Genomic DNA, 13,325 nt, shown 5'->3' with positions numbered 1-13,325 from the left:
CACAGTATGAGCAGTGAGGGTAGGGACAGAGAGGGAGGGAGAGGGACAAGCACGCTCCTCGCTGAGCACGGAGCCAGACTCAGGGGCCCAGTCTCCACAATCCTGAGATTATGACCTGAGCCAAAACCAAGAGCTGGACGCTTAACCAACTGTGTCACCCAGGCACCCCTATGTTTGAAATTTTAAAATAAAATAAGAACATTTTCTCCAGAGAAGCAGTGCCAATGAAAGAGGAAGTAGTTTCAATTTCCTTAACTATGGAATAAAAAAAAAACCATTTACCATGCATTCCACATATATAATCTCTAATCATTACCAAAACTCTACAAGAAAAGATTATCTCTATTTTGTAGATGAAGCACAGCCAAGTTAAAAATGGATTTGCTGTTGCTAGAAGAGATCTGGAATTTGACAGGCACCCAATTGGTAGGCACATAGTTGTTAAATTAATAAAAACTGTAAGAGTACAGGAAGTATTTTAACAGAGAGCTAGGAGAAGACTATACGGATTCCCCACATTTGGTGTTGTGGGAGGCACTACCAGTTTTGGCCCAAGGTAAGTATAAGCCCTGACATTAGGAAATAAAACAAGAAAGGCTATATGCCTATCTGTTTGGCGACTGTATAAATAATTTGCATTTAGTTCTCAAATAAAGAAGCAACCGTCTCCAACATGCAAGAGTCTGGCCACAGGCCCCTGGGGAATTAAAGTCAGACCCAAATGAAGTTAATATCAGCAATGCCAATGAGAAGGGCTGTTGTAAGGACTGAATGAGACAGAAATATACACAGGCTGTTAACAGTGCCTGCTATTTTTCAAAATACTTCAACCTAGGCACTTGTGACACAAAGGGGATTATTATTTTTAACCTACACTCTGGGGGCAGTTAGCATTTGAATGACTAATCAAAAGCTCATATAGGGGCGCCTGGGTGGCCTCAGCCAGTTAAGCATCCAACTCTTGATTTTGGGTCAGGTCATGATCTCAGGGTTGTGAGATCGAGCCCCATATAGGGCTCGGTGCTGGGTGTGGAGCCTGCTTAGGATTTTCTCTCCCTCTGCTCCTCCCCCCCCCCCCACCTCTCTCTCTCTCCCTCTTTTTATGTAAACAGAAAATCAAGTCAATTATCTGCTGAACACCAGGGCATTGTTGCTTAGTCTAATTAATGGCTGCCACAAATGATTTTTCATCAATCAAATGGTGTTCATGGTGGGCTATAAGTATTGTACAGATATATTCTGTTTATGCTGAAGTGGGAATAAGAATCTATCCAACCCAGTTGTCTAAACTTTTCAAAATGGTGCCCTTGCTGAAGATTGACACCAGTCCTCTTTCTAGATGCTTTGGAGGAAATCTTGTCACCTGATCCTGACAAGAAAGTCAAATCCTGATGCTAGACTATTGTTCCATCTGCCTCTAAGGAAACTTTTTGTTCAGAGTGCTACCCAAATACACAAAAGGACACAGCATAAAGACCTTCTAAGGCAGCTCTGTCCAACAGAACTTTGCTACAATGCTGGAAATGTTTTGTCTGCCCCGTGATAAGCTAGCCACTAGGTACAGGCAGTCACTGAGCACTCGAAATGTGGCTAGTGTGACTGAAGAACCAAATTATTAATTTGATTTTAATTTTAATTGCCACATGCGGCTAGTAGCTGCTCTGTCGGATGGCGCAGTTACGGAGCTTACGAAAGGCGGCTGTGTGCAGTTCTCGGGCCTGCTTGCTCTTGAATGCTGGCATATGGGACACCGACAGCCCTCATCTACTGCCACTGTCCACCAGCTGTGTAATCAGCTGGGGCTAGTTCTCAGCAGCCTACCTCCAGCGGGCCTCTGGACTCTGAAGGCAGATCTGGGTAATCTGAGCTGTACAAGAAGTTAAGATTGCGATAAAAATACACAACTCAGGCAGTTGTCATGGAAATTAAATGACCAAGCATGTGAAAGCCCCCAGCAGAGTATGTAGCATCGGTAAAGGCTTAATAACATTGAACTTTGCTTTACACCAAAACACCGTTCTCCTTGAATTAGGTACATGAGCTTTGATAAGGTTTTGTCTGGGAATAAACCTGTAACTAGAGTGTAGGAAATTGTACAGTGTCCTCTCCCTACCCCCAAAAATAAACACTAAATATTTCAGCTAAGAATTTGGTTTAGAAGAAGGATGCCCTTGTCACAATAATTCTTATAAAACAAAACAAGCTACAGGAATAAGGCGACTTCCTGTTTTCTAAAGAACATCTCTTGTAGTCTATTTACACTGGGTTCCCACCCCAACTTTTTTTTTTTTTTTGTGGTAAAATACACACAACACAAAATTTATCATCTTAACAATTTTTTAGTGTAAAGTTCAGTAGTATTAAAATTAAATTCATATTTACATTGGTTTTTGTCTCCAAAAATAAAACAATATATTAACATGTAAAGATGATATTAAAATATGTCTAAGGTGAATAAACATCAAATTCAAGAGAGTGATCATGGGAAAAATTGGGTAGAAGGGAAAAGGGAGGAATACAAAGGGTCCTAAGTTTTATGCAGAATGTTTTTTCTTTAAAAAAATCAGGGGCACCTGGGTGGCTCAGTTGGTTAAGCGTCTGCCTTTGGCTCAGGTCATGATCTCAGGGTCCTGGGATCGAGCCCCACATTGGGCTCCCTGCTCAGCGGGGAGCATGCTTCTCCCTCTGTCTCTCCCCCAGCTTATGCTCTCTCTCAAATAAATAAAATCTTAAAATAAATTTAAAAATTTTTTAAATTAAATATGGAAAAATGTTAAGACTTGACTGAACTGAGTTGTAAGTATATAGGTGTTTCTTACATTATTTACTATATTTTTATGTATTCTTTTTAAAAATTTTTATTTTTGACCATGTTTTACAGTTACAGAGAAGTTGCAAACACAGTATCTATACATCCCCCCACCTACTCCCTCTAATACCAGTATCTTGTGCAACGAGGACAATGATGAGACAGGGAAATTAACTCTGATATAATACCATTATAAAACTATTAACTAAAATAAAGAACATATTGAAATCACTCTACTTTTTCCATTAATGTCCTTTTCCTATTCTTGGATCCTACCCAGAATCCCTCAGTACTTTTTTCTTTTATTTATTATTTACTTAGGAGTGGGGAGGGGCAGAGGGACAGAGAGAGAGAGAGAGAAAGAGAATCTCAAGCAGACACCCCATTGGGTGCAGAGCCCACAGGTCTCCAGGCGGCCGGACCTCACAACCCGAGATCAGGACCTGAGCTGAAACCAAGAGTCAGACAATTTACCAACTGCACCACCCAGGTGCTCCCCTCAGTACATTTGTAGTTGTTATTTCTCCTTGGTGTTCTGTAGTCTTTGACAGCTTTTCAGTCTTTCCTTGTCTTTTCTTTTTATTTATTTTTTATTTTTTTATTTTTTTTAAAGATTTTATTTATTTATTTGACAGAGAGAGACATAGCAAGAGAGGGAACACAAGCGGGGGGAGTAGGAGAGGGAGAAGCAGGCTTCCCCGCCGTGCAGGGAGCCTGATGTGGGGCTCGATCCCAGGACCCCGGGATCACGACCTGAGCCGAAGGCAGACGCTTAACGACTGAGCCACCCAGGCGCCCCCAATTTTTTTTTTTAAAGATTTTATTTATTTATTTGACAGAGAGAGACACAGTGAGGGAGGGAACACAAGCAGAGGGAGTGGGAGAGGGAGAAGCAGGCTTCCTGTGGAGCAGAGAGCCCGATGCGGGGCTCGATCCCAGGACCCCGGGATCATGACCTGAGCCGAAGGCAGATGCTTAACGACTGAGCCACTCAGGCGCCCCCTCAGTCTTTCCTTGTCTTTTATGACCTCAACACTTGTCAGTTATTTTGTTGAACAGCTCACAATCAGGGTTTGTCTGATACTGTCTCATTCTTAGGCTGTGATTATGCATTATGGGCAAGACTACCACAGAAATGATGCTGTGTCCTTAGTGTATCATATCACAGAGTCTGTGATAATTTTTGTATTGTTAAACTAGTTCATAATTTCAAAAGATAAAAAATAAGCAGCGATATCAGACTGGGTTCTCCAGAGAAACAGGACCAATAGTAAATATATGTATATGGGTATGGGTACACACACACACACACACACACACACACACACACACAGGTTTATTATAAGGAATTGGCTCATGCATTTATGGAGACTGCAAAGTCCCAAGATCTGCCATCTGAAAGCTGGAGAGCCAGTAGTATAGTTCTAGTCCAAGGCCTGAGGCCTGAGAACCAGGGGAACTGATAGAATAAGCTCCAGTCGGAGTCCAAAGGCAGGGGAAGACCAACGTCCTCACTCAAAGACAGTCAGAACAAATTCTTCCTTACTCAGTTTTTTGTTCTAGTCAGGCCTTTAAAAGATTAGGTTGATGGCTACCCACACTGGGGAGAGCTATTTGCCTTACCCAGTCTACCCATTCAAATGTTAATCTCATTTAGAAACACCTCCACAAACACGTCCAAAAAAATATTTAATCAGATATCTGCGTACCTTTTTTTTTTTTTTTTTTTTTTTTTTAAAGATTTTTATTTATTTATTTGACAGAGAGAGACATAGCGAGAGAGGGAACACAAGCAGGGGGAGAAGGAGGGGAGAAGCAGGCTTCCCCGCGGAGCAGGGAGCCCGATGTGGGGCTCGATCCCAGGACCCTGGGATCACGACCTGAGCCGAAGGCAGACGCTTAACGACTGAGCCACCCAGGCGCCCCAGATATCTGGGTACCTTATGGTTCAGTGAAGACAACACACAAAATTAACTCTAACAGTAGCTTAACTTCTAAATTAGAAACTTCCTACTCTGTATATTTAGGCCCAAATCCTACCAAGCCAAGTGGATTTTAGGAAGTGTTCCAATTTTTAAAGTTACCGTTATTACTAGCTTCAGGCCCAAAACATTGTAAATTCATGACATACTATCATTTAAAAAATCTCAGGGGCACCGGGGTGGCTCAGTCGGTTAAGTGTCTGCCTTCGGCTCAGGTCATGATCCCAGGGTCCTGGGATCGAGCCCTGCGTTGGATTCCCTGCTCAGTGAAGAGTCTGCTCTCCCTCTCCCCCACCTCCCTTTTGCTCTCAAATAAATAAAATCTTTTTAAAAAATAAAAAAATTTAAAAATCTGAGGAGGTTTTACTATGGATGATTTTACTTTAAGAGAAAAGGTGATGATGAGCCAGGTCATATTTAGATTAACTGTGATTCAAGAGAAGCTTGACCAGCAAATCAAATTAAGGCCTTAAAGAAATTAATACAAGCTAGTTAAGAACCAAAAATCCCCTGATCTCTTATTACAGGTGAAAGCTGAGTCATCTTTTAGAATTGACTACACTGCTCATCATGGCATCCTAAAGAGGTTCTAGGTCACTGCTTCTTTGGAAAAAAAGATAGCTGAATGAAATATATATATATATATATATATATATATCAAACTATGCCCTTTTTTTCTGGGACAAGAGAGAAGGTGAGTTTCAGAGACTTTCACTATCAGAGCTGTACATTAAAGTGAAATATATGTATGTATATGCACACATAGTTGACGCCTGAACAACATAGCTTTGAACTACACAGGTCCACTTATACATGGACTTTTTTTCCCAGTACAATATAATATCTTTTAAGGCTATTAGTATTTAAGTTTTTGGGGAGTCAAAAGTTATGCTCAGATTTGCAACTGTGGGGGGGGATGGTCAGTACCCTAACCCCTGTGTTGTTCAAGTATCAACTGCACATGTATATGTAAACATGGAGAGAGAGAACAGTGTATAAATAAATAAACTTTCAAGTCTTTTCTGAAGCTTCCCCCATTTGAAACTCTTTTATCTTCAGGATCACTCTAAATGTTGGTGGTTTAGGCTGGGAAATAATTTTTCCAATTCAAATGTTTATATTTAGTTCAAAGTGTTTCATTTCCATGGGTAACGGTACCACAAACGGCTTTTCCCTTACCTTCACAGAAAGAAAGCTATTCACAAATGCTTTTCTAGGTTCCCAGTGCTCTGGGAGGCAGTCACAGGGGTTTTTATAAAAAGCCAGAGCACAGTGATCCAGGTCTCATTATACCAAAGAGGAAGTTGAACACCTATTTTAAATCTTTTAGCCCACCCCAAATGTGGATGCCATTGTTTGGGGCCAGTCCCACGTACCACACACACTCCTGCATGTCTTTTAGAACACACAGCTCCACTCAAAGTGGTTTCTTTCAAGGAAACAGAACACGGGTTTGCTTTTGGGCTGGGTCAACTCTCCCAGGGATCTTCCAGGGAGGAGGGAGGCGGTCAGCCCCCTGAGAGACAAGAGTGTGTAGAGGGTAAGAGTATGGGCTTTAGAGGCAGACTTCCTACGTTTAAATCCAGGTTCTAGGGTTTATGATCTTGGAATGTGAGCAAGTTACATAACTGCTCATGCCTTGGTTCCTTCATCTGTAAAACAGAACAAATAATGACACTTAGTTGATGGGGTTGCTGTGAGGATTAAACAAACACATATAAAGTGCTTAGCACAGGACCTGGCATGTAGTAAATGCTCAATAAATGCTAGGGAGTCTGTAGGTCCTAATTCCACCCCCCTGGGATTAACCTAGGTCCCCAGGCACTCATGGGAGTTGTGGTCACTCGCCAGCCGTTGGGTAGAAGATACAGTTTTTCCCCCCAACTCCATCACCTGAAACACAGTTGCCTAAAAACAATCTTATTTAACAGAACCTAAAATTTAAACCAGTACAACAGTGAAAAACCTGAGGCACAGCAAGCTTTAAATGTAATCTTGTTAGGGGCACTTGGGTGGCTCAATCGGTTGAACGTCTGCCTTCGACTCAGCTGGTGATCCCAGCGTCATGGGATTGAGCCCTGAGAGTGCCCCCCCCCACATCGGGCTCCCTGCTCAGTGGGGAGCCTGCTTCTCCCTCTGCCCCTCCCGCTGCTCATGCACATGCACACTCTCTCTAATAAATAAATAAAATCTTTAAAAAAATGTAATCTTGTTAAAAGGAAATAAAGAAAAATATTTGGAAAGGATCTTAAGCAACTGATAGATTCCAATGAGTTGAGAGGTTCTTTTAAGTCAGACTTGTATTTCTTGGCTTTTTTTTGGTGTGTGTGTGTGTGTGTGTGTGTGTGTTTAAATCCATGTGTCTTTTCTGATAAATGTAAAAACCTTATGGTTTCTCTTAACGCTATTTAAAACTTTTACAAAATGGACCAAAAGCAAATCTAAGCAATGTTAATTTAAGAATATACTTGTTCAAAGTACACATAGGCTTTATCTCTAGGAAACTGAGTAGGTGCCCTAGTCCCTTCCTGAAAATCACTGAATTGACCAAAAAGCAGTATCATATAGCCTCACAGTTTACACCAGGCTGGAGGTTGCTATACTGACTTTATCAAGATGATTTTGCTATAGAAGTTTTTTTGGTTTAGTCTATGCAACTGAGAGCCTTTGATCCTATATGACCCACATTTGTCCTCAGAATTGCACATTTGGAAACAATGAAAGATTTACTACCTCCACCTACAGTTTACCCACTGAGAACACTACAGCAGTGAAGGCAAAGTGACCAGATTGGATCACTGTGGAGCTATGATCTGACCAATTCCCAAATAATTTCATGATGCCATTGGAAAGGGAAGGGTTCACAACAGTGGTTAAGGGAAGAGCAGCCTGGGAAGCAGGAGGGCTTGGTGAACAGAAGGGATACTGCTTTCAATTCTAGAAGGACCAAGACACCTCATGTTACTGGAGGCAGTTAACAGAACTGGACAGAGATCTATCCAGTTAACAGAATTGGTGTAAAATGCAGACTTAATCTTGCAATAAGACAAAAGCCTAGCTGGGAAACTCAAAGAAGAAAATGGAGGTCTTCAGCATTGCATTCTTACAAATTTCTCTATATCCATCTTCACTTTCTTCCTTCTAATATCAGGGGATAACCCATCCCTCTACCCATGCCATGAATCCCACCCTTACTCTCTCCAAAAGCAGCAATCTCTTATATTTTGAAACTCTCCCCCCTGTATCGATTCCTTGCCCCTTTTTTATTTGGGGAGTGGGTGCAGAAACTAACCTTGACTCTGCTTCCTTCTCCTACTTTCTCATTCAGACATTTCTAAAGTATAGTCTGTGCTCACTGTTCTCACATCCTTTCCTCTCATTCATTCCTCAACGCCGTGCAGACCTACTGATCCTATTCTCATGAAAGTCAACCAGTAACATCCATGCTGCCAAGTTCACTGTAAGTTTTGTTTTAATCGTGCCAAGTATTTCAATATATTCTGAATTACCTGGAAGAATGCCTGATAAATGAATACCACCATCCTGACTACAGCCTTACAGGATAAAATCCAAGCTCCCTAACAGGGGTGGAAAGCCTTCCATGATCTCACTGACCCCCATTTACCTCATCATGCTTGATCTCCCCACACAATAAGCTGTTTTTCACCTGGGTGTCCTTGCTCAAGCTGTCCCCTCTGTCGGAAAGGCCCTCTCCGCCAACTCCTCTCCCCCCCGACCCCCGACCTTTTCAAGAAAGAGATAGCACGAGCAGGGGGAGGGGGAGAGGGAGAGAGAGAGAATCTTAAGCAGGCTCCATACTCAGCACAGAGCCCTACGCAGGACTTGATCTCACAACCCGAGCCCAAATTAACAGTCAGACACTTAACCGACTGAGCCACCCGGGCGCCCCCTCTACCCCTTTTACCTCACTAACTTCTACTCCCTCATAAATACTCAGATCAGAAGTACTCTCCTCCAGGAGGCCTTTCCTAACATCCCCACCCCAATCTCACCCTGGCTGCGTGAGGTACCTCCTTTCATTCTCCCCTGACATTATTTTTACGTCCTGTTGCTGCACTTACCATTCTGTCCTATAACAGGCTGCCTAGGTCCGCCTCAGCAAGCAGGCTCTAAACTCCCTTAAGACAGGAGCCATCTTCCACGGTCATGTGACGGGAGGGAAAGACCTGCCATCGCATTTGTTCTCCTGCCCTCAAGAGGGATCCTCCAGCCCAAGACGGGATGAGCACAGAATAGAACACTAGAAGGGGATAGGTCTTGTGGCTTTCTATCCCTTTTTTTTCTCTTCCTACATTTCTGACTCTAACTTGGGGCCTTGTGTTGCCATAGTAACCAACAGTCCCAGAACACAGACTTCTGGCAGTTGGACTTCTAGCCACTGTGAGTCAGGACCTGAAGGATTTCTAACATCCCCAGTTTAGCTAGGCTCAGGAGCCGGCGGCACCTTTTTCATGTGGGCAGTCACCAGAGCAGGGCATGACACTGTGTGTGTGTGTGTGTGTGTGTGTGTGTGTGTGTGTTCTCCCATCCCCACGTACCTACTGGGGCATCACAGAAAAAGCTGCACTAAAAAGTGCCAACAGATGGTGGGAGGATGGGCATCTAAATGGCTATAACCTTTCTGGAAAGCAATTTGATATCAACTCCAGTTTAATCTATCTGTGATCTTTGATCCATTAAAGCCACTGATAATATAGAGGGAGACACAAGGATTTATTGATAAGGGGGTTTACTGGAGATTTATTAAAACAATAACAACCACTTAATGGTCATCAATAAGAAAGTCGTTAAAAATGACAAAATAGCCATATACATGTTTACTGTAGGGTATGCCACAAAATATAATAATCTTAGCTTCAATACCTGATGTGACATCCACATATATGTATATGTGTGTATGTATATGTACAAATACACAGGTACACATATATGTCCATATAAAGAAAAAGAAAAGGAAATCCACCAAAATGTTTTCAGTGATGGTTATCCATATCTCTGGACAGTAGGATCATAAGCATATTTAATTTCATCTTCATACTTTTCTGTATTTTTCAAATTTTATACAATGATCATTTTTTCTTTTAAAACGCAAGTTGTTTCAACTGCAGCAAGACAGATGACGAGCGGTAGCAGGTGGGGAGGATTAGTCGAGAGGGTTGTCATACAAAGAAAGACATTTCTTCAAGGGAGGGGGTGGCCTTTTTTGTCCTTCATTAAAGAATACAAAAATAGGAAGAACTTCTACCGGAATGGCATAGTTACAAATAGAAAAAGGAATGAATAATGTTATTGTTTAAGTACCATGACTTCCCTCTCCTCCCCAGTCCCACCTATTTTTTCCTTTCTTTCGAAGATTCCTGAGTTGAGGGAGACCTGAGCTTTGAGTCCCTGAACAGCATGGCACACTCATCCTGCAGTAGCGACGGATCAGACAGCACAGCCTGCAGCTCTGAATCAAACCTGAGCCTCTCTGTGGGTTATTTCCCCTGTGGAGACACCTTCTCTTACGAGAACACCATCTCCTGTGAAGACATGTCTCCCAAGGGTCCTTCAATCCTTGTCCCTCCGATCCAAGGGACGTGGAGGACTGAAAGTACAGGCAGACTCCTGAGGAGACGAGACCAAATTCGGGACGACCCAAAGCAGTTTTGCAAACTCAGCATCACCCTGGCCTGGGATGTTGATGTAGGCTCTAACAACTCAGACTCCATAGCCAGCTGGGACATAACTGGAAGCAATCAGTGGATAGACAAGTACCCCGAAGAGAACACACAACTGACTCTCAGCAAACTGAACAGTCTAGTGCAAAAGCTTGAGAAATTTCTAGAAAATCAGAAAGAGGAGGAAGGTGGTGACTCTGCCTTCCCTGGATCTGCTCAGGAGGAAGATTCCCAGTTGTTCAGCAGCTCCCCTCCAGACATAGCTCAGGTCAGTCATCAAGAACATGATACTTGTCAGGACTTGCCCCACGCCTGCCAACATGAAGGGATCATCCAGTTTCCACAGATTCCTCCAAGACTTCGGGAACATGAACTTGCTGAGGTGAGCAGAGAGATGCCTCACAGGCAAAAAGGGGATGGACCTGGTTGGGGGGGCCAGTTTGAAATGCATGGAGCATTACTTGCTCTGAAGCAAGGCCAGCCTCCCTCAGTGTCTGACACAGCCCGGAGACGGAGAGAGAAGGCAAGGAAAGGGGTCAGGGTAGAGTTGAAGGGAAAATACTGAGGAGCACTGAAGGAGAAAAGAGGGAAGTTAAGAAGACTAACAGTTATGATACCCATCCCCACCCCCCGGCCCTGTGTGTTTCGTTGACGTATTAAAATTTTGCATTTATAGTTGGATTATTTTTGACAAAAGGATTTGAATTCGGTAAGTGGGTAAATATTGGCCCCATTGTTGTCTGGGTTATGCATATTTAACTCCTTCATTTTCTTGTCAGATGATAAGCCAGACAACTGGCAGCCAAAGGACAAGCACTATAGAGACCTCCTCGGTCTCATTGGGTCAGCCAGAGGAGGAGGACGCTCATTCCAGCACACAGGCCCTCTCCTGTGTGAACTTCAGGGGGGTCTTCCGCTGGCTAAGACAGCAAGTCCTCGCCTCGCTTCTCAGGAGACCACACCCCGAGGAGGCCACTGAGAGACCCCAACAGCTGGCACAAAAGAAAAGACTCTCTCACAGAAGCAAGAGAATCCAACCTCAAGACGCCCTCGAATTAAGACACCCTCTATCGCCAGATGTTTTAACCTTTTGATAGCCCCTATTCTACAATCCCCATGAGTTAATTGTTTTCTAATAAATATAACACATACTCTTATTATCCATGTCTTCCTCTTCTAGCCCACCATCTTGACTCAGGCTGAAAGTCTGTATGTTGTCTAGAAGACTGACGAATATTCTCTGTGAATTTTAAGTAGTATTGTCCTTCCTAATTTGAGGCATTCTTGCTCTCCTCCTCCCTTCTTACTGTATTTTACTCTAATTTTAAATATTTTCATCTTAATATTAACCCAAATGCCCATTTTCAGAAGGCAGCAGTATAACCCATCAGATTCCCAAGATGGTTTTAGTTGAACTTCTAGGGCTCGAACAATTGGCAGAGGATACTGAGTCACTCAGGGAGCGGATTTCAGTTTGGCAGTGTTTCAGGAGTTCAGACGGCGGATCTGATGTTCCCAGGGGACATCACTGGTTCTAGTGTGTGCTGCATTGGCTAGAATAAATGGCTCACTCAGGAGGAATGTGAGGATTGGGAATCTACTTAACCACTCCAAGTCTAACACTCCTCGTTCAGAAGATGGGGAAGATAATATGAACCTCACAGGGTTGTTGCGAGAACGAATGAGATAATGATAATTTCGTTGCTGCTGCTGCTATTCATTTTCCAGAGGATCTCCCCAGAAAACTCGATCCAAGGGACATCCCAGAGTGAGAGCTTAAGAGTAATTCTCATGGAAATATCTCCCACACAGAAGCAATATTTACCCAAAGTTATGGGTTTCTGCAGATCTTGACTCAAGCAAGTCCTCTCCCAGTCCATTCCCCACTGCATCTTCTGAAATTCCTTTACAATTGGCAGTAAACTTTCCTCTAAATTTCAACTTCTTTAAGGAAGACTGTACTCATCTCTCACCCTTTTGCTCTGACCTCTCCCTCTTACTGATATCAACTCCCCTCCCCACGACCACTACCACTCTCCTTATCCACCCACAGGCTTACCCGAGAGCCCTCCTTCTTCAGCTTTTGCTACCAGCCTACATGACCTGCAGAGTTCATGTGCCTAAAGCATGGGATTCTTTGATCTCAAATTCCTCCCTTTCTTCAATTTCAATTCCCTTTTCTCCTTCTTCTCTTTCTTCCTTCCTTCCACAAATATTTACCACATAGAAATGCCAAGTACTTTTCTAACTTACAAAAACAAAATCCATCTTTGGGGCTCAGGCGGCTCATTAGTCAAGAGATAAAGCCATGTAAACATATGACTAGAACAGGCTACAGGTGATAGTCTGTATGAGGTACACACTGAGTACTAAAAAATAAGCAATTCAACACAAGGAGATGGATTGTTAAAAGTTTCATGTCTGAGGTTGCTTGAGTTAAAGGTGGAGGACTTGAAGCTGCTGGATAAATCGGTGTGATGTTAAATTGTGCACTCCTGACTGGTTACATGTGAGAGACAGTGGGGATGATATTTCCCAAGGAATGACAGTATGGTGGGAGGGAAGAAATCAAACAACAGGGTCTTCTTAGCAATATATGCTCATGGTCACATCCTGAGCTTCTTCACAGGCAGACTCCTCACTTCATCCAACTCTCTGAGAACATCTTCCCATTTGACTGGCTCACTCCAACGCCCTCCGCCACCTCCACTTTTCTTTGACTTCACCAAGACTTTGAGTCCCATTACCAACCCCTGTTCATGAGTTTCGGTCCCTTCCTTCCAGATCCGACCCAAGCACCTCCTTCCCCAACTGCAGCATATCCACCACATCTAGTAGCATTCACAAAGCCTT

The 13,325-nt window shown here is 43.1% G+C and overlaps 2 protein-coding genes across 11 annotated transcripts in view; one reads left to right on the top strand and one right to left on the bottom strand.

Moving 5' to 3' along the window:
- Nucleotides 1-13,325, bottom strand: part of PPFIBP1 (PPFIB scaffold protein 1) — a 176,669-nt gene that overhangs the window by 85,170 nt on the left and 78,174 nt on the right. The window lies entirely within an intron of this gene.
- C6H12orf71 (chromosome 6 C12orf71 homolog) lies at nt 10,210-11,566 on the top strand. The gene is made up of 2 exons (XM_078074163.1): nt 10,210-10,854; nt 11,252-11,566. Exons 1-2 carry the CDS (start codon nt 10,210-10,212, stop codon nt 11,564-11,566), a joined length of 960 nt encoding a protein of 319 aa, XP_077930289.1.

This window comes from Halichoerus grypus, chromosome 6 (genome assembly GCF_964656455.1).
Source record: "Halichoerus grypus chromosome 6, mHalGry1.hap1.1, whole genome shotgun sequence".
NCBI classification, from domain to species: Eukaryota; Metazoa; Chordata; class Mammalia; order Carnivora; family Phocidae; genus Halichoerus; species Halichoerus grypus.
Note: the sequence above shows the minus strand (reverse complement) of the source record. Positions and strands in the feature narration are given on the sequence as shown.

Bases quoted from the DNA above. Each gene is read 5' to 3' on its own strand.
- C6H12orf71 (XM_078074163.1), top strand. From the start codon at position 10,210: ATGGCACACTCATCCTGCAGTAGCGACGGATCAGACAGCACAGCCTGC. The intron at 10,855-11,251 runs GTGAGCAGAGAG...TTTTCTTGTCAG, and splicing joins GGGAACATGAACTTGCTGAG to ATGATAAGCCAGACAACTGG.